The sequence below is a fragment of the Aplidium turbinatum genome, chromosome 13, assembly GCF_918807975.1.
Source record: "Aplidium turbinatum chromosome 13, kaAplTurb1.1, whole genome shotgun sequence".
Taxonomy (NCBI): domain Eukaryota; kingdom Metazoa; phylum Chordata; class Ascidiacea; order Aplousobranchia; family Polyclinidae; genus Aplidium; species Aplidium turbinatum.
This window is the reverse complement of record NC_137484.1, coordinates 17,418,885-17,446,473: the sequence shown is the minus strand read 5'-3', so window position 1 is coordinate 17,446,473 and position 27,589 is coordinate 17,418,885. Positions and strand designations below refer to the sequence as shown.

The following is a 27,589-nucleotide window of genomic DNA, read 5'->3' as shown; positions in this document are numbered from 1 at the left end:
CTTAAAGTAATTTTACAAATCACTTCTTGAAACTTTTTTTTTTTTCTCCAAAATAAAGCGGTTTAACATACGAGTTATATGTCGCTGATAACCTTGTTAGAGCAAAAGTCCAATAAATTTTGGCAACAGCACCCTGTAGCTGAATTAGATGCTGAAGAAGCCGCGTTTACGGTAGCGAAAGCTGTTAACGAATAACGAATTATGCAAGTTTCTAAACTTAGCTGATACTGTTTACTTGATATGTTAGTCAAGATGGCAAATGTCGATGCCAAGTGAAGAGATTAAAATTAATGAAAAGGCTTTTCTTCGCGCACGTTTTTTCTCTCGCCTCATTTTTCGATTTTGTTTGAAGTTGATACTCTTGAAAACGCCTCCAAAGACACTGGCTGTGATTTGCACACAGCTTTCGGCAAGCCAGAGTTTTTCAATGTTTTGCAATCAGCTAGCTTTTTGTATGAACTTACGTCATACATGAGACCAACATGTTGTAAAGCGACGAAGCGTAGCACGCAACGTAGCCGAATAAAATCAATGCGAAATTATCATGTAATATTTTATCCTATTAAACACTGTAGTGCAGTGAAAAACTTACTTTGCTACGAAAAAAAAGTCAATCAAAAGACAGTTTTTCTTAGAAGCACTATGAAAAGTTGCGATGAAAGATTAACAACATGCCTCGTTTGTATGCGCAGCTAGACTAACCCAGCTTGCAGAACTCACCCTTTTTCCATCATGATCGAGAGTTTGAATCAATGTTGAAAAAGGCTAGTTTTGTTAGCTGGGAAAATACACTTGAGTTTCTCAGTTTTATGCTTTCGAATCGTTTAATTCTATCGTTTTGAGTTAATATTTTTCTGTACAGAATCAATTTGTCCAAAGACATACTAAGGAACGTCGTAATTTTGTAATTTTTTTTCAAATTTAATGAAGTGTTGCATCTTTGGGATGACATTACCACATCGCATTTGAGAAGACATTGGAGAATTTTGAATAACAAAACGTGAAAAGCTTGTAAGGTGCTGCTCAGATAGAAATTGGTCACTTTTTGCAGCATTTTCCAGCCTTTTTTAACAATGGAAGTGTTTGAAACGGCATTTGCTTATGTCTTGGATGCAAAGGTTGAAATACTTCTTGTGCTTCTTACCCTTTACATACTTAAAAAAGGACTAAACGCGTTATATAACCGACCAAACATTCCCGGGCCTTTTCCATGGCCGCTTATTGGAAATGCTGCTTCTTTGGGGAGCCAGCCACAATATTCAATGCAAGCAATGGCTCGAAAGTGAGTAAAGTTATGCTAAAAAATCTTGCAACTATACTGTACACTTGTTTATACGTGTGAAATACTTTTCTGGATTTGGATACACCAGGCTTTGAATGTTTTAATGCTAAAAAGTTGTTAGATTATTTGTGGTTGTCGAATGTAAAGTGTGCACAACTAAAATCTTGGTTTGCTTTGGTAGTAGATTTACTCTACTGTAGGCTACAATGTACAATAACCGATTTTTCAGATGTTTTTGGTCTTTGAAAAAGCATTGTCATTTTCAACATATTGTTAATCGTGTTATTACTTTCAGATATGGACCTGTATATCTTATGAAGCTAGGAAGTGCTGACGTCTTAGTGCTTAATGACTATGAGACTATAAAAGAAGCACTTGGTCGACAACGCAACATATTTATTGGTCGACCGCAGTTTGATTCTTTCTCAAAGATTTCGCAAGGCAAGGGAATTGTCTTCAACAGCCCATTAACCCAGGGTGAAGATTGGCATAAGAGAAAAACGGCTGTAGTGAAGAATCTGCATCAATTCATCATGTCAAAGGATACGAGAGCTCAATTGGCTGATCACATAAGAAAAGAAGGTATCCACCTTGTTCATTCTCTGAATGAGTTGTGTGAAAAGAGTCCTGGAGGAGTAGTGGAACCTGAACCTACTATCAACATCTCTGTTGCTAATATAGTCTGCGCTTTGATGTTTGGACATCGCTACGATTATAATAACGAGGTAAGGGCATTTTCAAACAACGATACGCTTTGTTTATTGTGAATATTTTTGGTTAGCGCTGTCCAGACAGCACATCAGTTATTTTTTTACATTGATTCAACGTCTGCAGACGTTGAATCAATATAAAAAACGAAAATTTAGCCTGAACTGAAGTTTCACACGCGAGATCAATGTTCAACATCTGCGGATTAGACACTTGGCGGATGAGTGTCCGATAAGGAACAAAAAAGCTTCCGTTACCACTTTTGTTATGTTTGGGAACACAGGGGTCAACAATAAGTTAAGGATTAGACTGCGACAAGGACCATGCACATAAAGATAAATTTAAAATGCAATAAAAACAAAAACGTTTGGTTTTTGACAATAAAACATGTTGTCTTAATTTCAGTTTGTTTAGTCACAACAAAATTTATTTCGAACAACCTACTGAAGGCCTACATACATTTCACTCTGTAAAAGCACATTTGTGTTGGAGAAGGCAGAAAATAAAGCAAGCCTCTTAGCATTCAGTATTTCAAATAAAATAAAACGTTTGAGTTGATAGGCATTGCTATCAAAAAGTCCCACCATCGTGGGCACCTTGGCTTGGCCTGTCATGCTTGAAAACTGTAAAGAAAATTTAGATTCTTTTAAGTTGCTTTAATGTCTGACGACGTTACTTTAATCAAGCTGAATTTCGCTTGGTAGTTTTTTTGCAGAAACAAATTTTCTTGTACACGTAGCCTACTTGAAAATGATTTTCCCAACCTCGTGCTACCATTACTCAAAATCTTGTAGCATCTTTTAAGTGACGTAGTTTTCACTGCAAAAAGAATGCACATTTTTGCTAATGACGTTGCGTACTTAGCAGGCTAAACCTAAGAATTCTTTCAAAAATTCTGCAACTCAAGCCTACTTTAGATGTAAGAAAAAAATGTCGTTGACGGACAGATATCCAGACGTGTTCCTCATTCTTATGCTGAAAATTACCAGTTATTTATCTCTTGATGTAAGAGATTTAAAGAACAAACCCAGACAGTGAAATCTGTCATTTTTACATTGATTCAACGTCTGTAGTAGTGTTTTTGTTTGTTTTTTGTTTTATTATCTTTATCCTGCATTGCGGGAAAGCGGACTTGAGCGCTATGCATCGGTGTACGCCTTCCGACGTACACCTGACCCACGCTGCAGCCGACGGCAATGTCTGTTTCCGGTTGTCTACTCTACTTATGACTTAAATTTGGTATTACCCACTCGAAAATCGATCACTGGGTAGAGGCAATTATCGTAAAGTTTCTTGCCCAGAGAAACAACAGCAAGTGCGGGTGGCTGGAGTCGAACATGCAGGCTCTCGACTGCGAGCCCAACTGCGACTGCGAGTAGTTGTCAATAAACACTACGACAGAGAGGTTTGAGTTTGGACATATCAAGGCAGCTGTTTTAATGTGCAACACACAAGCTAAATTTTAATTTGACGGTAACATATTAATCGGAACTATATTAGCTTTCAGTTATATGAACAATATATGACAGGTATACAACAAAAATTGAAAACATTAAACTTTAAAATGACGAAGCAATCGCATTTTGACAACATATACCGTTGCAAAATCGAAAATTTAAATGCACTTCTTGTGGTATGTTATTGGTTCATTGCAGCATTGGCATTCTATTTGCAAGCGCCCGGCTAAAGAAGTGACAGCATGAAAAGTATTGCAGTAATTTTTGGTTGAATGGATCGTTTTTGCTTTTTTCTCTTGTTCTCTCTTTCGTCGCGTGTCAAGCCACTGGCTGTGATTATGTTGTCAAGTCATCGGGGTCACACTGAACTGGCTTGAGTTCAACAGCCTCTGAATTCCTCAGCAATATTGAGCCTAAAGCCCTAAACCAACAGTTCACTGCTGATGCTTATTTTAATACTTGCGGCTAAGTCTAAACAGTAATATTTCTTTAACAATATCATTATCGTAGAGTATTTTTAACTCTTGGATTGAACTGCGGTTAGTTTTTGCTATGTGAAGTAAGTTAAGTCTAATACACTACTTCGACAAAAACCAAGTGCAAAACTCATAGGTTATTGCTGCAATTAAAATTCTATACGTTATCACTGTTGAAGTATACATTTAAACGAATGAGATTGAAGTACAAGAATTCATTCAAATGGAAACAAACTTTTGATAAGTAGATTTATCTTTCTAAGAAATTTAGAGATAACTCATAACGCATTGTGGTAGTGCTGATTGTCTTTCATCAGTGTTTTAAAGGCGGTTCGTTTTGTTTTGATAGATATTGAACTAACTTCAAAGAAGTCTAACAAAAATTAAAATGAATAGATAGATGATGTTGAAATGTTCTGTGTGCTATAGTGACGAGTGTGCTCTTTTGCCAGAGCACAGCACAGCTTGTGAAATTACCTGAGATAGAGTTTTACAGGAACAATGGTCATCTTTGACTTATCAAGACAAAGAACATCAGCAAGAAAGGGTTTGAATTTAAATGAGATTCTCATCATAAATACTGTGGCTTCACAAAAGTCTTTTTGCGTAGACTACAAGAGAGCAATTTAATGACACAAAAGCAAAAGTCGCCGTTTTGCCTCAATCCAAGCTGTTTAATAATTAATAGCCGAAATGTAACGTGAACTCTTGGATGTCATAAATTTACTACGCATTTATTGCACGATTTTAGACGGGAAAAGCACTATCCCTCAATAAACTTTTCATTCTCACGCAATGATTGAATAAATTCCGCCATTTTACATAATTGCAACTGCGACCACAATTAATTAAAATAAAATGGCGCAGTAACAGGAAATAGACACACTTGACGAAAAACTTTACAATCAAACTGCAGAATGATTTTTAAACAATTGACCCTACCACTTTACTTGGTATGCCGAACGCTTTTAGCGTTCGATAATTCCATGTTGTTTAATTCTGTTGTATCAATTTTTTTTTTGTGGTAAATAAATGTTTTTCCACTTCACTCTAAAGGTTTTGGATCATATTGTTTGGAAAAAAGTGAAATAGTTGTTTTAACATTTTTCAAATTTTATTGAAAGCTGATGAATGGATGTTTGAATGAATTGAGTGTCACAGCATGTCTTTACAGTGATTCAACGTTTGTGATTGTAACTACGCATATAATTAATGCATTAATGAAGAGTGATTTTCTGACCGGGTTGAAATTGTGATCAAAATTAACTCTAACCCTTGATCCCTCCATGAGCAGCAGGCTACAGCACAAAACGTTGCATGTTGTGCTGCTAACGTCTGGACTAGCGGTTGTGCCAAAGTTTAGTTACTTTGTTATTTCGAAAGAAAAAAAAAAAATTTCTCTGAGAGCGCAACCGCCGTACTATAGAATTATATTTTTCATTAATTCCAACAAAATTGCAGTTTATTTTACGATTGGTGTTTCGAAAACTGTCGAAAAGTTGCCATTATAATATTTCATATTTAGTCGCTATTAGAAACGTCTGGTACAGACGCACATATTATGTAAACTTATCAGAAAAGCCACAATATGTCGTTTAACTGGTGCTAACCTTCGTTGGTTTGCTTAACTGTTGAATAGAAATAAAAAAATTATTTGCATCATGTATGCAATTTTGCAATATCAAACTTTTGCAAAATTAAGTAAGGGTGTCCCTTTCTGTTTCGTGGGAGTCTATGGTCCCAAGTGGGTTTTTAGTTTTCCGTTTTTTATTTCAAGTGGATCTGTTTGTCACTTTCTGTTTCTTTTTATTCTGTCGCTGTTTCGTAGTAGGTCTAAAATTGTAGTTTTCAACTTTTACAATCTTTCGCCAATCCCAAGAAATGTGCTCCTTTCCTGCCTGGTAACGTTGAAGCGATATCAAAAGAGCGTATTTACTGAGAAACAAATTCGGTTTTATATTCGAAAAATATCCCAGCTAACAAATCACATTTTTTTCACAAAAATTCAACGTCTGTAAACGTTGAATCAACATAAAAAGTACTGTCCTGCAACTGGGATCATGCCTGAAACTCAACGTTTGCAGAAACTTCAAATGCGTAGCCTCTAGTAGGTTCTACATTCGACTTTATTAAAGCATTACATTTACCATCCCATCTCTATAATGACACATTTTTACCGCTCCGTAGGAAGTTTCAGATGTGCATTCTGTGTGATATATCTTGCAACGTCACCGTAAGTCAAAGTGTCTTGGGTTGAGAAAGAATTTTTGTACTAAAACTAAAGCAAGTAAAACTCAAAAGCAGATGATGACACCGAACAAGGAGTCAAATGTTGTTTGCTGGTTAGCATATTATGCTTGTTGTGTCTTGCAAATAGTAAATGTCATCTACAATGGAGTACAGAATTTATACAAAAAGAATACGTAAAAAGTTTATAACATCTTTGCAAGCCAAAGGTGTATCTTTTTTGATTGGTGAAAATACATCTAAGCTACGTTTCGACTTACATGTTTAAGCAAGATCTTTAATAGCCATAAAAGTTAGAATTGTGTTAATATGAAATAGATTTTTTTTTCCAATTCGTAATCTAGCGTCGAAATGAAAAAACGGAAAACCTTTGCTGATTAGACCGACCAAAGTTCACAACAAAACTAACAAATCGTATGTATTTCGCGTGAGTGTACTTTGCGAGATGACTGAAATAGTTCATGCTTGGAGAAAGATATTGATCTAAGGCTAATCACAATAAATTGAAAAGTAAAGATTAAATAAATCCAACAATGGTTTGTCGTCATAAAGTTATGTTCTACGTAGGGTGCGGCAAAGGCGTGTTTTACCTCCCCTAAAGCAAAATTAAATCGCATGTCCTCTGAACAATATTTCAGCTAGAAAAATTCGTCCTTTTTACATTCATTCAACGTCTACTAAATGTTAAATCAACCTAATTTTACCAACCGGAAAGTATTCACAGCTTTGCTTTGACAGCGATCAGCAGTTGTTTCAGAATGTTGCAAAATATTTTAGTCTTATCGATGATTTTGACAATAAACCTTCACATCACCGTCTTACGATGTCACACTAATCAAACATCTTACTGGAAATCTTGACTAATAGTCAAATGATAAACCAGTGACCATTAAAGACAGAATGTAGAGTAGAAAATGAACTAAGAAACAAGCTGTGAATGTGATTAAGAGTTAAAAAATGTCAAGCAAATGACAATCGCGTGCAAACCATGCTTTGTAAGGAGAATCAAGTGGACTTTCTCACGCATGATCTTGGTATACACCGCTTTGTGCTTAAACAATATTACGTAATAAACCGCAATTGAGCCGTGGCTGGGTAGTGGTAATTATCATTAACGCTTGATCTGAGTTTTCTGAGATAAAGTGAACTTGTTGTCTTCGGATGAAGGTGTTGAGAAAGTGATGCAAAAATGAACATGAATACATTTACTTTGTTTCTATCAGTATTTATTCGTTTGTGTCATTATTTCGGTAGATTTTTATCTATTCATAAATCTTTGTTATTTGGCAAGAACTATTTTGTCAAATGTATAATATTTCATCATATCTCGTAACTCGATACTACCTTAGCGCACAAAGAGCGTGTAGTAACTTAGACTAAGAGTATAATTTATCTAGAGATTAGTTTACATGTTGTTTGTCACTTCTTCTGGTCATTGTACCCCTTCAACTTTCACACAAAATCGATAGAATTTGTAAAGTTGATATAAACAAATACTATACACAACCTAGTTGATCGAATTTGTTCTATTAAATTGGGTGACGCGTACAATTAAAACACTGACCTACATATTATTAGCAATTAATAAGATTTTTTCGTGATGAAATGATAGTCATTGACATATTTTTACACCATCCAGCTTCATGTTATGGCCAAAAGGCGTGTTCTGTATGTTGCGTGTGAAGGCTAGCGCAAGTTGTAATGTTTTGCCCAGCAACGACACGTTACAGACTGGAGTTTGATTGTTTGCTAGATCTTCGCACGCTTATGTCGGCCAATTAGCACGCAACCTCGTTTATAGTAAATCTGGTGGAAAATGTCTCAGACTCTCATGCCAGTCGCAGATAAGATCTCTTTTTCAGATACTTGTCAATAAAACCTTTAAACGTTGATAAGTGGCATCATTTAAAAAAAGATATGTCAATTATTAGTTTGGTGCTTGTGAGATTGGCAAATAAAAACTTGTTTAGTATTCACGTTACATTTGAAAACATGGGATAAACTCCATGCAATCGCTGAATTTGCTTCTGGTCAATTTTTTAAATACTCGCTCGCCATTTCCAGATACAACCAATGGTGATTGGGACCAGTCATTGCGTGTGAGCATCGCCTTCTTCGGGAGAAAAAGCAAATTGCGTGCGACAGATCGCGTGCTAAATTTGTCCGCAACAAATAAATTTGTTGTTTTTATTTATTAATCGATTTTGTTTATCGTGTGATTTTTTCAGTCTTGATCAGGAGATGACTGGCTAGCCAAAGTGATTATTTACATTGGTTTAACATTTAAAGAAGCGATTTAAAATAAATGTCTGAACCATCTTAATATGTGTCTCCATGCCAACATTGGGAAGATAGATATTTGTACGACAACCAAAAACCCTTCTTGTTTTCGACACGGAATTTTTTCCCTGACCATTTTCATAAAATTATCTAGAAAGGAAGCTTTATTACCTTAGGGCTGAGCTCCAACGCTCTGTCGGATTCCGGTTGGTTAATATTTTAAGGACTATTGCTATTTGCGTTAAGTGGTGGAGTTTTGGTCCTACGAAATATTTAAAAATATTGCATAGAGTTTAGCTCCATACTATGCGGAAATCAGTTATAACTTGCAGATGAAACTGTAGCGGCACGTTGCTTGTAAGCATGCCGCTCATTATGCAGTCGTCGATGGGACGACAACACTTCTGTGCAAGACGATGGCGAGAAGTGATCAGAACAGGATGGTCTGCCCTGTTGATTCGTTTATTGATTCATTCCAACATAATAAGCTTGACGTTGAACGACAGAATCCAGGCAACAAGAGCACCAAATGAAAAACACCGGAACGGCTGACATTCCCACCACCAGAAATTAGCACAACTGCACAACACTCTGTCGTCCTACATTACTGAGTTGAATTCAAAAATTAAGATTTCTTTTTGAATACTGAAGAACTTGGGTGTTCATTGGGATAATTATCGTTTCTAGCATTAGTTGCAACGTTCATCTGCTGAAACGAGTTCTTCCTGAGTGAGTGAGAAATGAGAAAAACAGAGTCAGAAATCACGGTTGTAGTTACTTAAAAAGGATCCTAGTTTTAATTGGAAACACGCCACTGTAAACATTGCAATCGTTGTACACAACCACGCAATGTAACATAACGAAAAATCTACGTGTGAATGACGCACTAGCCAGAATGCGATTAGGCATTCTTACAAGTTCAGTGCTTAGTGCTTACAACCTCCTAAATTCAATTCCCTTGATTTCTAAGCGAGGCGCGGAATTGCGTTAAAAGCTTTCCGATTGTTGAAGTGTTGTTGCAGGGAAATTACTTCATTCTCTAGGTACTGAATGTCAAAATCCAATTGTATTATTTTCACTCAATACCTTTACAGAATTTATTTAGTTTTAGGTATGTGTTTGAAGTATTCATCGGATAATTTTGAACACCCCGGCACAATAATGAACAGCAGGCTACATTAAACAGAATGATACTTTGTTCTAGGCTTACTGATACATATTTGCTTGGCTTAAATTTTAGCCCTATAAGTGTATATGGGCTTTCTTATCATTGCAATCGAACCGGAACAGTGCAATCCCATGAAAGCACTGAGAGGAATCTTGCAGCTTTACAGTTTTTATGTCTATACACTATACAGTCAGGGCCCGATTAACCATGAGGCATACGAGGCACAGGCCTCAGAACCCCTGGTTTTGGGGGCCCCCAATTTTTTTACATTAGTACCGTAGGCGTAAGTAGTAAAAGTTGTTGTGCCAGTGTGTGCACAGCAGTTATTTTTGAGAAACGATTTCAAATTGTGTAACGATTGCTAATAGAATAACGATTCCGAATCGTCACGCTTTGGCGAAGTTTACTGGCTATGCTAGGCAAAAGTTGAGCACTGCTGCTCTGCATCGAAAGCGATTGCCAATAGGGGCCCCTACACTTAGCTGTGCCTCGGGCCCCCGTGAGCCTTAATCAGGCCCTGTATACAGTATACATTTTAAAACTTAGCGTTGTAAGTACTTTTTGTGCTTGCATTGTAAAGTGTTGTCTTTTTCTTTGACTTATGATTGTCAGAGATAATCTACATTAAGCTGTAGTAAGCTATGAAGAAACAATGGAGGAATCATACTGACTCAGTATATATGTATTTTCCTGGTTGCTACTTTCAGAAACCACTTACTAAAAAAATGTTTAAAATCTTCATAGCGCAGTATAATCATTTTTTTAAATATAAATAAATATAAAGTTTTTTTTTCACAATAAAGTTTCTTTTTTATTCCCAGCTTCTGAAAATGTGCGTCTTTTATGTGTAACTCAACAATCAAAATTATAAAGTTTTGTTGATAGTCATTTTAAATGGTAAATACTGTAGATGTTTTAGATAGAAAACTCCTTTCTTTTCTATTATTCATTTCTTCTAAAGACTGTTCGTTAAAACTGTGTTTACGTAATAAAAATTTGACAAGTTGTTAATATTAATTCGCTTCCACACAGATTAAGCTTCCAAAAATACTTTCTCAGTCTGAGTATAAAGATACTCTCAACCGATCATTTTTTCGCAGTGTTTTGTTTACAAAGATAACGTTTTCCTTGCTCATTTCCTATTGCTTAAGTGTCCAATGTATGGTACCCAATAGTTTCCGTTTTTGAAGGGCTTCTGTGATAATTAATCGTTTGAATCCTATAAATTTGAGAAATTAAGCAATTACGTGTTTGTGAATTAACAAACTGAGCACGCCACTCAAGCCAATCTTGCTCTGTTTCTATTAGTTTTGAGGTTATTAATAGTTACAACCCAGTTGCAACAAAACATGTCTGTCAATAAAGAATTTTGAGAACTCTTTCAAGTTGCAAAGAAATGCAGACAGTTGTGGCTTGTGCAATGTATAATGCTACTTAAGTTTTGATTGGTCTGAAATAGACTTCAGCCAATATGGGCGAGGCTTCTTATAAAATGTTATTGTTGATGGGAATTATTTTCCTGTCGTGCTATAAAATCTTACAATAGAGCTGCGTGAAAGCAATTTAGTTTGAACATGTGTTTATGTTTGGTAGTTGATATTAAGTATATATTTGATATTTTGTCATATCATGTTGTTATTATATAGTATAAATTATAAATGACAAACAAAACAAAGGCAAAGTGGCCCAGACTTAAACATTTTGTCTTGGCAGTTACAAGCATTATGAATGCTGAAGAAAAATATAGCCTACCATGGCCACCTAAAGATATGGCCTGATTTGTCACATTTTGCAGAAACTTCCAGGTTTTTCTAACTTTGGGCGAACGTTTAAATAAATTTTTCTAAAAATTAGGTCTTTACGCCTTCTTTTCTCTTTTCCCCAAATGACACAATAGGTTTTAACATTCTCACATGTTGAAAAACAAAGAAAATTTGATTTCGAAGATTTTAGTCAGACTGTTAATTTTCAATAACAGTCTGATTTTGCGTTTTTCAACTTACTTTTTCTCATTTGCTACTGCTTCCCCAAGGCAACAAAAAAGTTTTATGTCATTAGGAAACAGCAAAAAGTAATAATATCTCAAAAAATGTCAGTCAAACACTAGCAGTAGCTGTAATCAAAATCTGCAAAATGTGACAAATCAGGCCGCATCTCCAGGTGGCCATGAGCCTACATGACAAAAATGCGATGGACTTTTGATCCAATTCAACCGAAACAATTCCATTGAAGAAATTTTTCTGTTGCTAGTTGAATTAAGATTAATTATAAACAGACATAACTCAACAATAACACTACATTTAACGTTTTAGTAGTATTTCTTTTAAAGTATTTTTCTTATAGGCTTGAAAAGGGCTGCATGACTAGCCGAAAACGTTCGCTTATTGTTTTTTGTTTTGTTTTTGTAATGTTAAACGGAGTGTTGTTGTTGAGATGTCTGTTTACGAATTTTCATTAGGTCTACAATATTTTCATCGCTCAAAAAGAGGACAACTTTAGTTAGCAATATGAGGAGATTTTTGAGGCGACGTAAATATAGTCCTTTTCCGAAAATTAATTTTTGGAGTGCAGAAAGGTTTGATAGAAAAGTTCGAAAAAACGTACCTAATTTTTTTGTATTCGAAAATCAGGGTTAAAATTAAATTTGATTTTGTTTGTCAAATAAGCCCCTCCCCATAATTTCTCTTTATCGTGTAAGCAGCTATGCGCACATACATTAAAAGGAGACTTTCACCGAAAAAATCTAAAGTGCCGCGTTGTTTGATATTTAAACCATATGCAAATCACACTTGTATTTGCAGCAATTTCGAGACCTCATCAGTTTGAATCGGCAATTTGGTGACGTCGTTGGAGCTGGAAGTCAAGTTGACGTCATGCCGTGGATAAAGGTAAAAGCTTGAATTGTGCACAATTGGTGTTAGGACCAGCTCAATGGTCGAGTGGTTTCGGCTTTGGTGTTGGTAGATGGGATCGATTCCACATTTGGTCAAACTGAAGACTTTAAAAACGTTACCGATTGTGTTGTTTCTTGCACAACGCAGTAAGAACAAGTCGAGTAATAATGTGATGACATATTGACAGGCAATAAGTGATGACAGTAAACCTGATATAAAATTAAAAAATGAGCCCTGACGATAAAAGACCTTAGCTGTTGTAGAGCGACAATAAATAAAACCATAAGATTATTATTATCAATTGAGAAGGAGCGATCTTCGGTGAGACTTTTGCAGAAGACTTGAATAGTTTAATTACAATTGTGCAATTAACAAAGTTTGCATGTGGCATTATTTTAATACCTTACCATTTTAGTTTTATTTTGAATAATATCACCAGCATTTGTGATGTAAATAATATTTTGAGATAGCGGTAACCGGTGGCTATCGCTTTCCAGATCTGAACTCTTTGTTCTTAAAAGATGTGCCTGCTCAATTTTGTTTTGCAGAGTAGGGTTCTTTTCGTCATACTACAAAAAATACAATACTGATTACCTTTGTTCATTCAATTTAGTGCATTTTTAGTGTGTTGCATAGAATAGTTACTGTATTTTTATACTGTACTTGCGATGGTGTCAATCGTACGTTGAAATGTAAGAAATATGCGATTCGTCATACCGACATCATAGTATGGGAATTTATGCTCTACTTTAGTCGCAGACAAAGTTTTATAAATGCCGTCGTGATAACCATCAGTAATTGCACTGTCTTTGTCATGCAGGCTCTTTCCAGCCAGCAAACCAGTTCTTTTTTACATTGATTCAACGGCTGCAAACGTCGAATCAATGTAAAACAGGACTAGTTTGCTGGCTGAGTTGCGCTCTACACGAGAATCAGGTGGTTTCAACAAGAAGAGTTGAAACTTTTGAAGTAGATCTAACGTTATAAAATAAACTTGTTTGGTTTGTTGATCAACAGCATCTATAGAGTTTTTCAATAAAAACTTCAAACTAAGATTGGGGCTTCAGTTAAATCATTTCATTTATTTGCAACTCGGTTTAAAGGTGTTTCAAGTTTTTAAAAAAGTGGTTTATTTAAGTACTTTCATTCACAATCTCACAGAACGTTGACCTTGATATAGGCATGGTGCGATATTATAAAGGGTGAGATTTTGGGAGTGTGATGGAAAACATGGGGCGTGTAGACAGAAAAAACTTGAAACTTAAGATAAGTAAAAGTTGGTTATCTAAAGCTCGACAAGAACTCACAAGGCCATTGATTGTTTTAAAATTCTAGGCTGCATTTTTGAGACACTTACTGCCATATTTTGAAGATGTTTCGATCCACTTGAAAACACACTAGGCCTACTAGTTGTTCTGGTTTGAAGTTGGCTGCAGTTCTGGCAGTCATTGATCTATTTTTAGACTGACATACGTCTACCCTGGTCATGACTGGGGTGAAACGAAGCGCGACAATCGACATTCCACTGTGTTTGAACCCGCTCAGTTCACAAAAGGAATGTAATGAAAAGTTTGCATCGCGTGACAACTTCTCAACAGAGGCGTCATTATCTTCAGCGACAAATCGCCATCAATTTTTGCGTCATTTAGAAGTCACACAAAACTTCTCCATGCTAAAGTCTGCCACTGCATCGAAAATACGTTTATGAGGAATTACTGCGTTTTTTATCTGCAGTTTGAGTTGATCAAAACTGCAAACTGACTGTGACTAAAAACACCTTATAATTAGTGCTGTTGTTACTACTTGTTTGACATTGGCGAATGTTAGTTAAGACTTGTAGCTCAAGTATTTTCAAACGCAAAGCTCTTTCCCCTTTAATGTTCTCATTAGATATGTTAAAGGTAATGTCTTCATCTGACTTGTAATAATTGATTAACTAAAATATCTAATTTCTTGAGTGAAAACCACACTTCGAGTTTTAGCGCTAGTTTTTATCATCGCAATTTAACACGGTGAGAAGTATAAATTGCTTTATTTTACGCCTTGATACTTTGAATAGAATTCCCGCAAGTGGTTATTTTTCTTTCCTTCCAAATCACCGCTTACAGACCCGAATGGACCCACTTTACGATATTTTTGACTCAACTAAATATTTTGCTTTCTTTAATTTGCTTTGTTTGTTTAGAACATTTAACAACATAAAAAAATCCATTCAATTTCAGGTAGCATTAAGTCTTGCAAAAGCGAAAGGTTTGCATTTGAGTCAGCTGATATTTACAGTTTTCAGAACCAGTTTTTAATTCTCTTGGCCTGTTCAATCGTTACTGTGAGGTTGCTCTATTTCACATTTGTACATTATAATTGCTATGACTGTAATTTGTTTAGTCTTGATTCATGCAAGCAAAGTATTTGTACTTGCGATGAACACAACGCTACATGAAAACACACACTATTTTTAAAACACACATTATGATATTTTGGCAACTACTGACAATGTAATATTGTGGTTTTCAAAAATGTCTTTTGGAAAGTAAAGTATCCTCTGTTGTTTTTGAGTCATCATACATTCATATGTTTATTCTTTATGGGTTCGTTACTTCTTAGCTAATTTTTTTTTGCCGAAAGTAGAAACATAATGTACTAAACTCGAAGTTGAACCGGAGGAAAATTTATAAAGTTTTTTCAATTGTGATCCAATGTGTTCCGTTCGAAAACGTTTGAGTCATTATGTTAGATACTTTATTTTGTAGTCTATATAATACATTATGTTAAAGCCGCTAAGATTACAGTACTTTGTTTTTGCTTGTCTTTAACTCATAAGAATAGCAAACCTTAGGAAAAAGCAACCACTGCGTCAGAGTTCATGTTCCGCCAATAACCAAGAATGTAATGGTTGTAGTTTTGTGCATGAACTAAACGGGCGAATACGAACAAAAATCTGGACTCTATCCAGTACGAATTTTATATGACAAAACTTGGCCACTCGTTAAACATGCAATTTGGGTAGTGGGTTACTTTTTTAAATCGTAAGCAAACGAAATTAAACAAAAATACGGCATTTAACATGACAAAAAAAAAAAAATTTCAAACGTTTTCGGCTATAGCCTACCTGCAACTCTTGTCAACTCTTTGAAAAACTGATTTTTGAGCCTTTTGTGTGTATGAAATAGTCATATTTGTGCGTGAACCCAAGGATGGTAGCTCGAACATCTCTAGAGCGACATCTGTCGAGTTTAAAGCTTGGTACAATTGTACGCTAGAGCAATATGTTTGGTCTGCGCAGTGATGCATCATGGCGGTAATCGTCAAACACGCACAAAGCAGAAAAAAGCGTGATAGCAAAATTAAATAATTTTTATGTTTTTGAAGTTACTGATAAAAATAAGACCAACAGCGCATCATATCATATAGATTACGTGAATGCTATCATGCGATGTTGCCAAATACAACCATGGTATTAGATATGAAATACGTATTGTTTTTCATTTACATTGCTTTTTTTAAACGTCAACAGTCTTTTAATATTAGCTACTGGTTTGCGAACATTCTTGAGTAATGGTCTTACAATTTTAGGGTATTTAATACAGAGAGTTACAAGTCATTGTGTTTCTGTTTGTAGATATTTCCATCTTTCCAACGAGCACTGAAGACATTCAACTTTCTTACCGATCGACTGAACAACTGGATGCTGTTGAGGTACACTGAAAATTAATTACGAAGCAAATTGTTTGCATGTGGTATCTGAGGTACATATTTTGACTTTCTCATGCATACAGTAGCCTGCATCTTTTGTCTGCCCAATTGTGGATGAAAACTATTTTAATCAAAAATAAAAGGCCACTTATAGCACTGAAACGAATACATTATAGTTTTCGAAACGTTTGCTGAACATGAGTTTAGTATCTTCATTTTGGGCTTTTTTTGTTTAGGTTCACCAGGCGTTTACACTTATTTTGCTTTCACAGGACAAGAGAACACAGATCAAAATATGTTCATGGAGTTACCAGAGATTTAGTGGATACGTTTATTTCGGAAGGCATTAACCGTCCCAACAGCCCCTTGAAAGACGACATCATAATGGCTTTAACCACTGATGTATTTGGAGCTGCACAAGACACGCTATCAACCACAGTGCAATGGTTGTTCATTTATCTGATGCACTTTCCAGAAATTCAAAAAAAGGTTAGTTGAGGTCTACAATGTGGTATATGTTTGAATAGACTTTAGTTTCTTTGATTCATACTCGGAACCGAATATTTGCGCCCGTTGTGCTTGTGATGTGGACGGATTTATGCGGCGGTTCAATGGAAATCTTGTACATGAAAATAATTTTTTTGTTTTTTTTAATAATAATAAGATACTGGTACCTTAATTTCAAAAAATGAATTTTCTTAAATGCTTTAACTCTGTCACTTGTATGAAATTTTATAACAGATTCATGATGAGCTTGACTTTGTTCTTGGTGATGAAAGCCTGCCGGAAGTCTTCAATAGAAAAATATTTCCCTACACAGAAGCCGTAATGCACGAAGTTTTTCGTCATTCTACGTTTACATCCACAACCATACCTCACACAACTGTACGAGACACAATGCTGGGAGGCTATCACATCCCAAAAAATATCTTAGTCTTCGTCAACCAGTTTGCTGCCAATCATGATCCCCGATATTGGGTCGACCCTGACGAGTTCAGGCCAGAACGATTTTTGGACAAAAATGGCCAAGTTATCCCAAATGCTCATGATAAGTATCTGTTGTTTTCGTTTGGATCTCGAAAGTGTCCTGGAGATGAGTTATCACGATTGCTGCTTTTGCATCTCATGGTTGTTGTCTTCAGCTTATGTGAAGTTGAATCAGACCCGAAGAAGTCTGCCTCATTGGAGGCCGTCTACAATCTGTCGATGCGACCTAAAGAACTAAGGACAAAATTGCACGTGCGCAAACCAAAATTTCTTAACGAGCTTGTGCGCAGCCTTTCTCGAATAAGTCCGCAAATCCCAACAGTTGATCCTTATTCCAGCTCGTTCGACTCAGATATTTTACCCCTTGACGTAAACAGAAATGAAATACACAACCAAACTCCTGCAGAACACCTAGAGTTTTCAGATGGAGATGACGACGACTTGAGAGCAAAGAAGTGGAGTTACAACAGATCTAAGAAAGATTTTCGAAAAATATCCACTTTTCGCAACAACAGAATTCCGAAAACTTAAACTCAATTCTCAAGTCATAATTTGACTTAACTGAGTCAAAGCAAACATCACGATAATAATGCTATTTGCACTCCTTGATCGGAAAGCTGAATGAGTATGCAAAGGAAGTGCGGCTGCGTGGAAGGAGCAGCGCAGTTTAATAAGAAGTGGTTAATGAGGTTCTACCAACGTATTTTTTGTTTCGTTTCTGTGAGAAAAACACAATACTTCCTTGGTCTAGGCGTGCACAAGTCTACATGAAGTAGTTTACTGTATGGATAGCCCATAAATGTTTTTGTTGGTGCTGCTTGTTGGTACGTTTCTACATAAACTGTAAAATATCCGTTTTAACAAGTACCTTTGTTCTTCACGTGCATAATTGTGCAACAACTTGCAGTTTGTTTGTCTGCGATTTTGCGACATCTAACGGACAATTTCAGAAAAGTTAAGTAATCTGTTTCAATATCTTTCTAAATAGCGTTGTAAGCATCGCAAAGTTGTCTTGCTCTAAAAGAATCGTTTATATTGTTTTAGCCTCTATAGACTAAGTTACATTGTATAAATTATGTAAAGCGTATTTTATGAGTTGATAAATTACTTGGCGCAATTTTTTTTCATTAAAGAATTGAATTGAATACTAGGCCTGTAATGATGCTGGTTGGAAGTCTTATTGTGATGGCATACGGAAGAGATTTAGTCAAGGTTTTAACACCAACTGACGCGATTAAGTTACAATTAAAATAAATACGATTATGAAATTGAAAAAGAGACAAAAGTTTGAGATACCATTATTAATAACGTTTGTACTATTTCTGTAGGTACAATAAAACTGCGTTTATCGCCAATCGTGGTGAAAATAAGGTGTTGTATTTTATTCAACGATTTCTCGCAGTTTTTGCCTTCCTTGAGTGTGTGGTTTATCATCAACATATCAATACTTTCAAATTCCACTAAAATTTCAACCTTTTGCATTTGTAGCATTTTGTACAATTGAGTAGGAGCCTATGTCTTTGGAACTGAAATCCAAAAGACCAATGGAGTTTGATTTTCGTGATGTAAACGAAGAAATGAAAAGTCGTCTCATATATATGTTGTTTGAAAACCATTACAGATTGATTTATTGTTGTATGTCCTTGTTTTTGCTTAGTTTGTGTTGAAGTAACAAACTTGAAATCCAAAATATGTTTTCAATAACCACAGCAGAATAATTAGCCCTCGCCTTGTCAACAAAAACTATATTTCCAGTAGCCTGGGTTATTTCCATTCATTGGTAAGTCAGGCAATATAAATATTAAGTCAGATTAGACCTGGGGTATGTAACTCTCAGAAACTGTAAGATTTTTAATGTTTATAAATCTTCCCATTTTGGCATTTAGTTATTGGTGTACTTGTGCCCTTTGTCGATAGGCTCTAGCATTCAACGCCCCCTTTCCTGGCTTAATCTTGTAAGGTCACTGTATGAGCTACTAGCCCACAATTTTATCAAAATTGTTTGCATCAAATCTTATCATGCACAATAAAGCAGTTATGAAATTTATATGTAGTGCTTTATTTTCATTTACGTGAAACTCAGTCGTTTCCAATTCAAGAAGCATAAAGTTGATTCTATGTTTTGTTATGTGGACTACCAGTCAATCATTGCCCGATTTAGTTTCTAAAGAAGTCAGTTGTATCTGATTGAAAAAACGTCAAAGTAAATGCAGATTATCACACTCTACATCGTATAGTAGTTAAGCAACGGATGGCAAGATTCCGTGAGCATAGTCTAGCTTTAGGCCTATACCATAATAACGTAGCCTATATACAATTGCTTTAAAATTAGATGCTGAATACACAGTCTCAGCCAACTTTTAGAGTTGGATGCACTCACAGTGCGTAGATCGTTTAAGCGGCCGACTAAGCTAATCAGAGTAGCAACTCAAGAATCAGTTTGTGCAAAATTTATCGCTGAATGATCAGTAATTGGCGATTCCTATCAGTGGGTTACGGTTGATGCACAAGGAAAAAATAGTCTACAAAATACGTTGCGTAATCGGCTGATTTTCTTTATCTGTGAAGGTTCACTGTTCGTGTTTTCAACGCGGCGAGATTAAACTAACTGTCACATTGACCAAGTTAATTGCCTTTCATCGTATAAATAATAATGTTTTTTTTATAGGAAACCGGCTTATTACGAAAAAGGCTTATTACAAAGAAATTTAAAAATTGGGTATAAGTTCTTCAGATCTACATGGAAGGCTATCAACAAGATGATACGTAAACAAAACAAAATTAATGAATTACCGTCCAAAATCTCTCTTAACAGTCACACTACGACAGACAAACCAGAAGAAATCTGCGAGGAAATGAATAACTATATTGTGAATATTGGTCAAAAATTAGCCAAAGGTAAACAAATATGTACACATTATACAAATACTCTATAAAATGGCTGGTCTAGCCGTGTTTCTGTCCTGCAACCAACAGGTAATAACGAAATAATAACTACAATTGATGAATTCAAGCATAATAAGTTTCCAGGATACGATGATATTCCTTTGATTAATATAAAGATCTCCAAGTTCTTAATAGTTCCTTATCTTACCTGAGTCTTTAATAACTGTATGATTAGTGGAAACTCTCCTGAAGCTTTGAAAATAGTCAAAGTTATATCTATTTGTAAATCAGGCTCCAAGCGAGAACCCCAGAATTACAAACCGATATCGATTTTATCGCCTTTCAACAAAATGTTTGAGACAATTATTCACAAACACCTGGCCAATTTCTGGGAAAAATATAAACTCTTCTCCTCTTTGCAATTTAGATTTTGGAAAAACTACTTCACTAATTTAGCAATTACTTACTTTCATGAGGATATTTATGAACAAACTAAACAACAATCATACTGTGTACTCTGTGTTTATGGATCTCCATAAAGCATTCAATCACGAAATCTGAATTGACAAGTTTACTATGGCGTAAGGGGAAACGTTAAAAACCTTAGCCTATTCATTCATACCTAACCAACAGAAAGCAATAAGTGCATGGTTAAGAAATCAAGTCTTCTCGCTCAAATGCTTTTATTGGAGTTCCTTAGGGCAGTGTACTTGGCCCCTTTTTGTTCTCGGTTTACATAAACGATCTTCCCAATGCAACTAATTTAAAAACTGCACTTTATGCTGGATACAGTTCTTTATTTGGCTTAAAAAACTTCTAGCGACCTCCAACCGATGATAAACAAAGAATTATGCGAACTATACACTTGGTTTGATAACAATCAGTTGACACTTAACTTGAGCAAAACTAATTACATGCTCTAACCATAAAAAGACTAAACTCTCCGGTATGCAAATTAAGTTAAATAGTAGGCTACAATAATTAACGAGGTTGACCATACGCGCTATTTAGGAGTCACAATAGATAACAAACTCAACTGAAATAAGCACATTGATAACACTGGTCAACACAATTTTTTTGGCAGACAAAGTTACAGTGGTTTTGGGGGTTTTGAAGGGCGCTGATTCCGAATATAGCCTTAGTTTTCCAGAATTGGCTCTAGTTTTGAAGATATCGCATAGGGTCATTTTGACCAAAATCCCATATTTGAGCCTTATGCGCTAGATCAGAAAAAACAGTTTAACCATATCAGATATTTCAGAAATGCAATTTAATGGTCAATTGTGAATAATAAAAAGAGTTTTAAGGTTAAATACAGCAACATCACGAATTTTTTAGGGATATTAGATTTGTCATACTTCAAAACTTGATATTACCGATGTCATATCCGACATATAGCCTACACAAAATACATTATCATATAGGCTATACAGTAGTGTAAGTACATAAAACACTACAAATGTTGCATTAAATCAGTCAATCCACCTTGTATCATAAAATTTAGATAAAAGTAACCACATTATCTTTTTCATTGTAAATTGAAAACAATGGTATGAAATACAATAAGATTTAAACTATTAACTAATTTGCGCTGAAAAAAATGTCTCTTGTAAGATTTTCGCTTGTAAAAAACTTTTGGGCAGTTTCTTACAGGTTCCAGCAATAGTCTGCCATCATGTGCTCATTCCATCTGCCCTGATATCTTTCTTCCATTGTCTTGATTTCTTGGTGGAACCTTTCCCCCTGTTCCTCACTGTAATCACCAAGATTGTCAGGAAATCTGTCAAGGTGGCTGAATATGAAGTGAACTTTAATGTTCATGTTAGCTCCAAGTTTTCCAAATGCAGATAACATCTTCCGAACTAATTCTCTGTAATTAGGTGCTTTGTGATTCCCCAAGAAGTTTTGTACTACATCCTTGAAGGAGTTCCATGCAGTGAGTTCGTTGCTGTTCATGTGACTGGTGAAATCCGAATCTTTCATCAACGTTCGAATCTGAGGTCCATCAAAGACACCAGATTTAAGCTTTTCATCGGAGAGTCCTGGAAATTGACTGCAAATGTACTTGAAGCAATTCCCCTCCTTGTTTAATGCTTTGACGAACTGCTTCATTAACCCTAATTTGATGTGCAGAGGAGGAAATACAATTCTATCTCTGGGAACTAAAGGTTCATTGATTACATTGGCTGTCCCAACTTGAAGACTGGTGCGTTTTGGCCAGTTTTTCTTGCGCCAGTGCTGGGTTCTCGTTCTGCTGTCCCACAAACACAGGAAGATAGGATACTTGGTATAGGCTATCCACTTTGTTGACCAATTAGAAAATTGACCATTTTTATGTCAACACAGATAAGCCACTTATGGGTATTGTAGTCAAGCTTTTCAAGGAAGTTTCAAGAAAGTTTGATGGCATCATACTCCTCTTTCATCTTGGTGGAATGTCCAATTGGTAGCCTACAGGAGCAAATTTGTTTCCGTTGTGCAATAGTACAATTTTTAGGCTTGCTTTAGAGCTATCTATAAAGAGTCGCTAATTCTCACAGCGATACGGTGATACCCCCATAAGACTCCCATACCCCCATACACAATAAATCATGAAAAAAGGGAGTACGGAATCTAGGACTTTAAAGTAATTTTTAAATTAGCTTTCATTACTAATTGTTATGTTATATCAAACAATATTGCGCCAATATCAAAAAAATCAAACAAGATTTATGTCCTTCTTGGTGAGATGTTTAGGGGGTAAATACACTAATTTGGGCTAATCTAGGGGTATAGGTATCTTCTAAACTAGAGTCAATCTGGCAAAACCAATGTCATATTTGTAATCAGCGACCTTGAAAACCCCAGAAAACACTCTTAGATGTCCTGCCAAAAAATTTTTTTTTCATTTTGTTGACCAGTGTAATCTTTCGAAAAAGCAATCGTCTTCTTCAGGCGTACTAAGGAAACTTAGACATTTTATTCCCAGAAAAGTTTTCATAAATGTTTATTAGCCTATAGCATTGTGCAGTTGCAATGTATACACTTTCACCTACAATATGGAATTATCAACTAAAAATGCGCATTGCGCACCCATATTATACTTGAATAGGATCCAAGTCATACAAAGTAAGATAATTTTTTTTGCCAGTTGATACTCTTAGCCTATAAACTTTTACGCTGTAGCCAGTGCTGTGTTAAGACCTTTATGGGCCCTGGAGCCAAAACAATTTTGGGCCCCCTTCAGGCAAGAAAAACTATCAATATAGTGTGTATTTTTTCTACATCGATATGGAAAGGTGGTTCACTTCTATAAATGTCCTGACCAGAGCTGAAAACAACACAAATGTAGGCTAGGCTAAGTGATAGCAAACACAGGTTTAACATATCATAGCTACACCTTTGCTGGAAATGAAAACCAAAAGCATTAACAATTTTACTGGCAATGATCATCTCATGAAGTATTGGAATCATTCAATCCAGAACTTGTATCGCACAATAGAAGCTAGCATGAAAATCTGCATGCTCATTGAATTAACTTCAAATTTATTTCTTTTAAATCGGCCAAGAATTGACAAATAGGGAGAATTTTGATTTAGTTAATTACATTTTTCATTTCATTTCATTTTTCAGAAAGCATTTTTTCCCTAAAATTACAAATATTCGAAATTTTACTAACCTATTGTGTTAAAAACGTAGGCATAACAGAGTAAAACGTTTTGGGTGCAACAAAAATTAGCTTTAACAAAAAGAACATTTTAACACTTTCACCAAGTGGTTATTATGTTTTGCCTGATAGGTTTAAACCACTTTATTGTAAGCTCATGCACAAATAAACCTACCTGATTGCCATATACTAAAGGGGCTTAGCAATTAGCTCTACCGATTCCACTTACCAATATTGTACCCTCTGCGCTTGCTAATATTTACTAACACATACAACTGTTCCATTCAAACAAGTAGTTTTACTACAAGTGATGTTGTCGGCAGCAGTGGCCGAGTGGTTAGCGCGTTGCTGGGCTCGCAGTCGAGAGCCTGCATGTTCGACTCCAGCCACCCGCACTTGCTGTTGTTTCTTTGGGCAAGAAACTTTACGATAATTGCCTCTACCCAGTGATCGATTTCGAGTAATGGGTAGTACCAAATTTAAGTCATAAGTAGAGTAGACAACCGGAAACAGACATTGCCGTCGGCTGCAGCGTGGGTCAGGTGTACGTCGGAAGGCGTACACCGATGCATAACGCTCAAGTTCGCTTTCCCGCAATGCAGGATAAAGATAATCAAACAAAACAAAATAAAACAAAACAAAAACAAATGTTGCACCAAACAATTTATGAAAAAAACATTGACCGAACCACATTTCTAACACTGTCGATCGAAAACAATACTAGAGAATACTGAGAGCAAAGAACATGCATGTTAAAACTAACTACTAACATTGTACCTAACCACAAACATTGACTGAAGAGCCAAACCACCATTGACTGAAAAAACATTGACTAGCAACCACACCCCTGACACCACCAATCGAAATAAATGCTAGAAGTAGCTTATAGCCTACTACAGAAAACTGAGAGCAAAGCAGATACATGTTAAAACTAACTAATAACATTGTACCAAATCACAAACATTTACTGAAGAACCGAAAGACCATTGACCGAAAAAACATTGACTGGCAACAACATCCCTAACACCTCCGATCAAAACGAATAATACTGAATAAGCCTACTGGAGAAAACTGAGAGCAAAGAACATGCATGCTAAAACTAACTACTAACATTGTACAGAACCACAAACATTGACTGAAGAGCCGAATGACCATTGGCTGAAAAAACATTGACTAGCAATCACACCCCTAACACCATTGCTTAAAATATATACTACAGAATAGCCTATTATAACCTACATAAAACTGAAGGAAAAGCAGATACATGTTAAAACTAACTACTAACAATGTACCGAACCACAATCATTGACTGAAGAGCAAAAAGACAATTGACCAAAAACCATTGACTAGCAACCACACCCCTAACACCACCGATCAAAATGAATACTAGAGAATAAGTCACTAAAGAAAACTGAGAGCAAAGCACATACATGCTAAAACTAATTACTAACATTGTATGGAACCACAAACATTGACTGAAGAGTCAAAACACCATTGACCGAAACAACATTGATTGACAACCACACCCCTAACACCACCGATTGAAAAAATAGTCTACTAGAGAATAGAGAAAAAAACTGAAACTCAAAAGTCTATTATCTGTGGCCCCCCTGAGATGGTGGGCCCGGGGGCCGGGCCTCCTTTGACCTCCCCCTTGATACGGCACTGGCTGTAACCCACTTGGTGGAGTTGCTATTTTTGTGCAGACTATTTTCCAAGCAGTCATTTTTTCATTTCATAATGCGCTTTTCTTTTCATGACATGAAATAGGGAAGGTATAAGTTATGGCATAAAAAATGGGTTGCGTTGGGAGTCGGATTGGAGTTTGGAGTCAACATTCCCAAAATATTTGAAGCAGGAGTGGATTCGGAGTCACAAAATTTGGAGTCGGAATAAAGGAGGATCCAGAAGACCTGACTCCATACACTTCTGGTAAAAATAATTGTAGCTACAATGTTTTGATCATTGAGAGACTTTATCTTGCAATAAGTTGTTATGTGTTAACCTACTAGTGCAGTGACTTCTTCATCAGTAGCAATGCCTGGTGGCCTCAAATTCGGACAGAAAACGATAATTAGGCCTAATTTCATATAATTTGTCCGACGGCTATTAAATCATTCGGACATTTATTTGTGCCAATGTTTAATTTCTTGTGATATGAGAAAAGTGCTAGACCATAAGGCTAAATAGAAAATTTCATTGTTATATAAGTTACCATAAACAGATGACTGACATCAAATTAATGGGATTGAATAGCATTATTCAAAACAAATACAATACACTAATAAAATAACAACATAATAAAGTTAAACGTTTTTGGCAAAAACTCTTTGTCCTCTTCAGGAAATATCTAACACATCTAAACAAAAAACAAACAAACAAATAACAGTAAATCATGGTAATGATAAGTGACTGAAATAAATAACTGCAATATGCACTGTGCTAAACACAACGTACAACTGAAGAACAGATTGAAAGTTTTAACATTTTGTTGATACATATGAGTGTAATCACAAGACAAGATAGCGAGAGGCAATTAAAGACAATCAACTTGAAGTAAACGTAATCTAATGTAGATTCAGTAGGAAAAATGCTCCTCCAGCGAATAACTGCTTGTTGAGCTTAGGGTTGTGTTGTTTGATTTGAAGTGCCTCGTGAAATTTGGTTTCTAATTCTGCTTGCCAGTTTCGAACTATTTCAAATGAATTTGATGTAAAATTGACGTCACAACAAATACTGCAGTCATATATATGGCCTTTAATCGCACTGTGTTTTTGTCAAATTAAGGTGTTCCTTTGCTCTTGTACTTGTAGCCAAATGTTTAGTTGACACTGGACATACATATGCATGTCAAGTTTGTGTCACACGATAAACAATTATTTTGAAACGTTGAAATTTTGATGCATCTTTTTTTTCTAGATCTGTTACTGTTGGTCTGAAAAAAATTAGAACAAGTGGTCGACTAATCTCTTGCAGCTGTAAATTAAATTTGACATCAATGTAATACAGTTTGGTTAGTTATGCCATAGAAAAATAGACGATAACCTATGCAAAAAAGCCATAAAACACTCAAATACTGAAAAAATGTATTTAGCCTACAATGCTTAATACAAGGTTGACTCTGAAACTTTTCTCCTAGCGTACGCTATTCTTTTCGAACGTTACTTCTCACGAACGGGACTGTAATATGAAAAAGGCTTGTCATTCTTTATAGCGTGAATAACTGAATATTGGATAGTAGTGGGAATTTTACCACCACAAGACTGAGTTTTATTGGGTTTGCTAAAACACAGGCTTTGTTTGTGAGAGTTTTTATCCTCGGACTGAGAAGGACTTTTGGAAGCATAATTGTAGCAGTTTTTCATAGCTGTAGAGGTTGTAAATCACTGACACAGGCCCGGTCACCGAAATTGATCAAAAGTCACTGAGAGTGAACTTGTTGAAATATTGACGTTTGTAAAATATTTCATCCACTAGGTGCCGCTGATTGGATTAATTTCTGAATCTGTTCCTTTTTTTGATTAAGCTATATATAGCTTTACTATTGCTGTTGGAGCGTTGCTAGTGAATTATTTTGTAATCAGCTAAAGCATAGCCTAATAAGCGTATTGTCGAGACGTTAAAGTGAACCACAGGGTTGATGAAAAGTTATACTTAGAAGTATAATCTATGCGCAATCGTAAAACTGCATGCTTGAGAGTGATTGTGAGGCTTTGGCTAGGTTTTGCCTAACTGCTCAATATACTGTATGATAGAAAAATTGCGGAATCTTTTGAAGAGCTTTGATTGTTGACGAACTTGTCTTAAGAGCTTTTTAATTTCAAAAGTTTATCAAAACATTGTGATAAAATTTAATAGGCACAAC

The 27,589-nt window shown here is 35.7% G+C and overlaps 1 protein-coding gene across 1 annotated transcript; it reads left to right on the top strand.

Moving 5' to 3' along the window:
• The first annotated feature begins 1,073 nt into the window (after positions 1-1,073).
• On the top strand, positions 1,074-19,239 carry LOC145782343 (cytochrome P450 1A1-like). Its single transcript, XM_082594128.1, has 6 exons — positions 1,074-1,282; positions 1,578-2,007; positions 12,420-12,506; positions 16,132-16,208; positions 16,478-16,694; positions 16,947-19,239. Exons 1-6 carry the CDS (start codon positions 1,074-1,076, stop codon positions 17,721-17,723), a joined length of 1,797 nt encoding a protein of 598 aa, XP_082450254.1. The 3' UTR covers positions 17,724-19,239.
• The last annotated feature ends 8,350 nt before the right edge of the window (positions 19,240-27,589 follow it).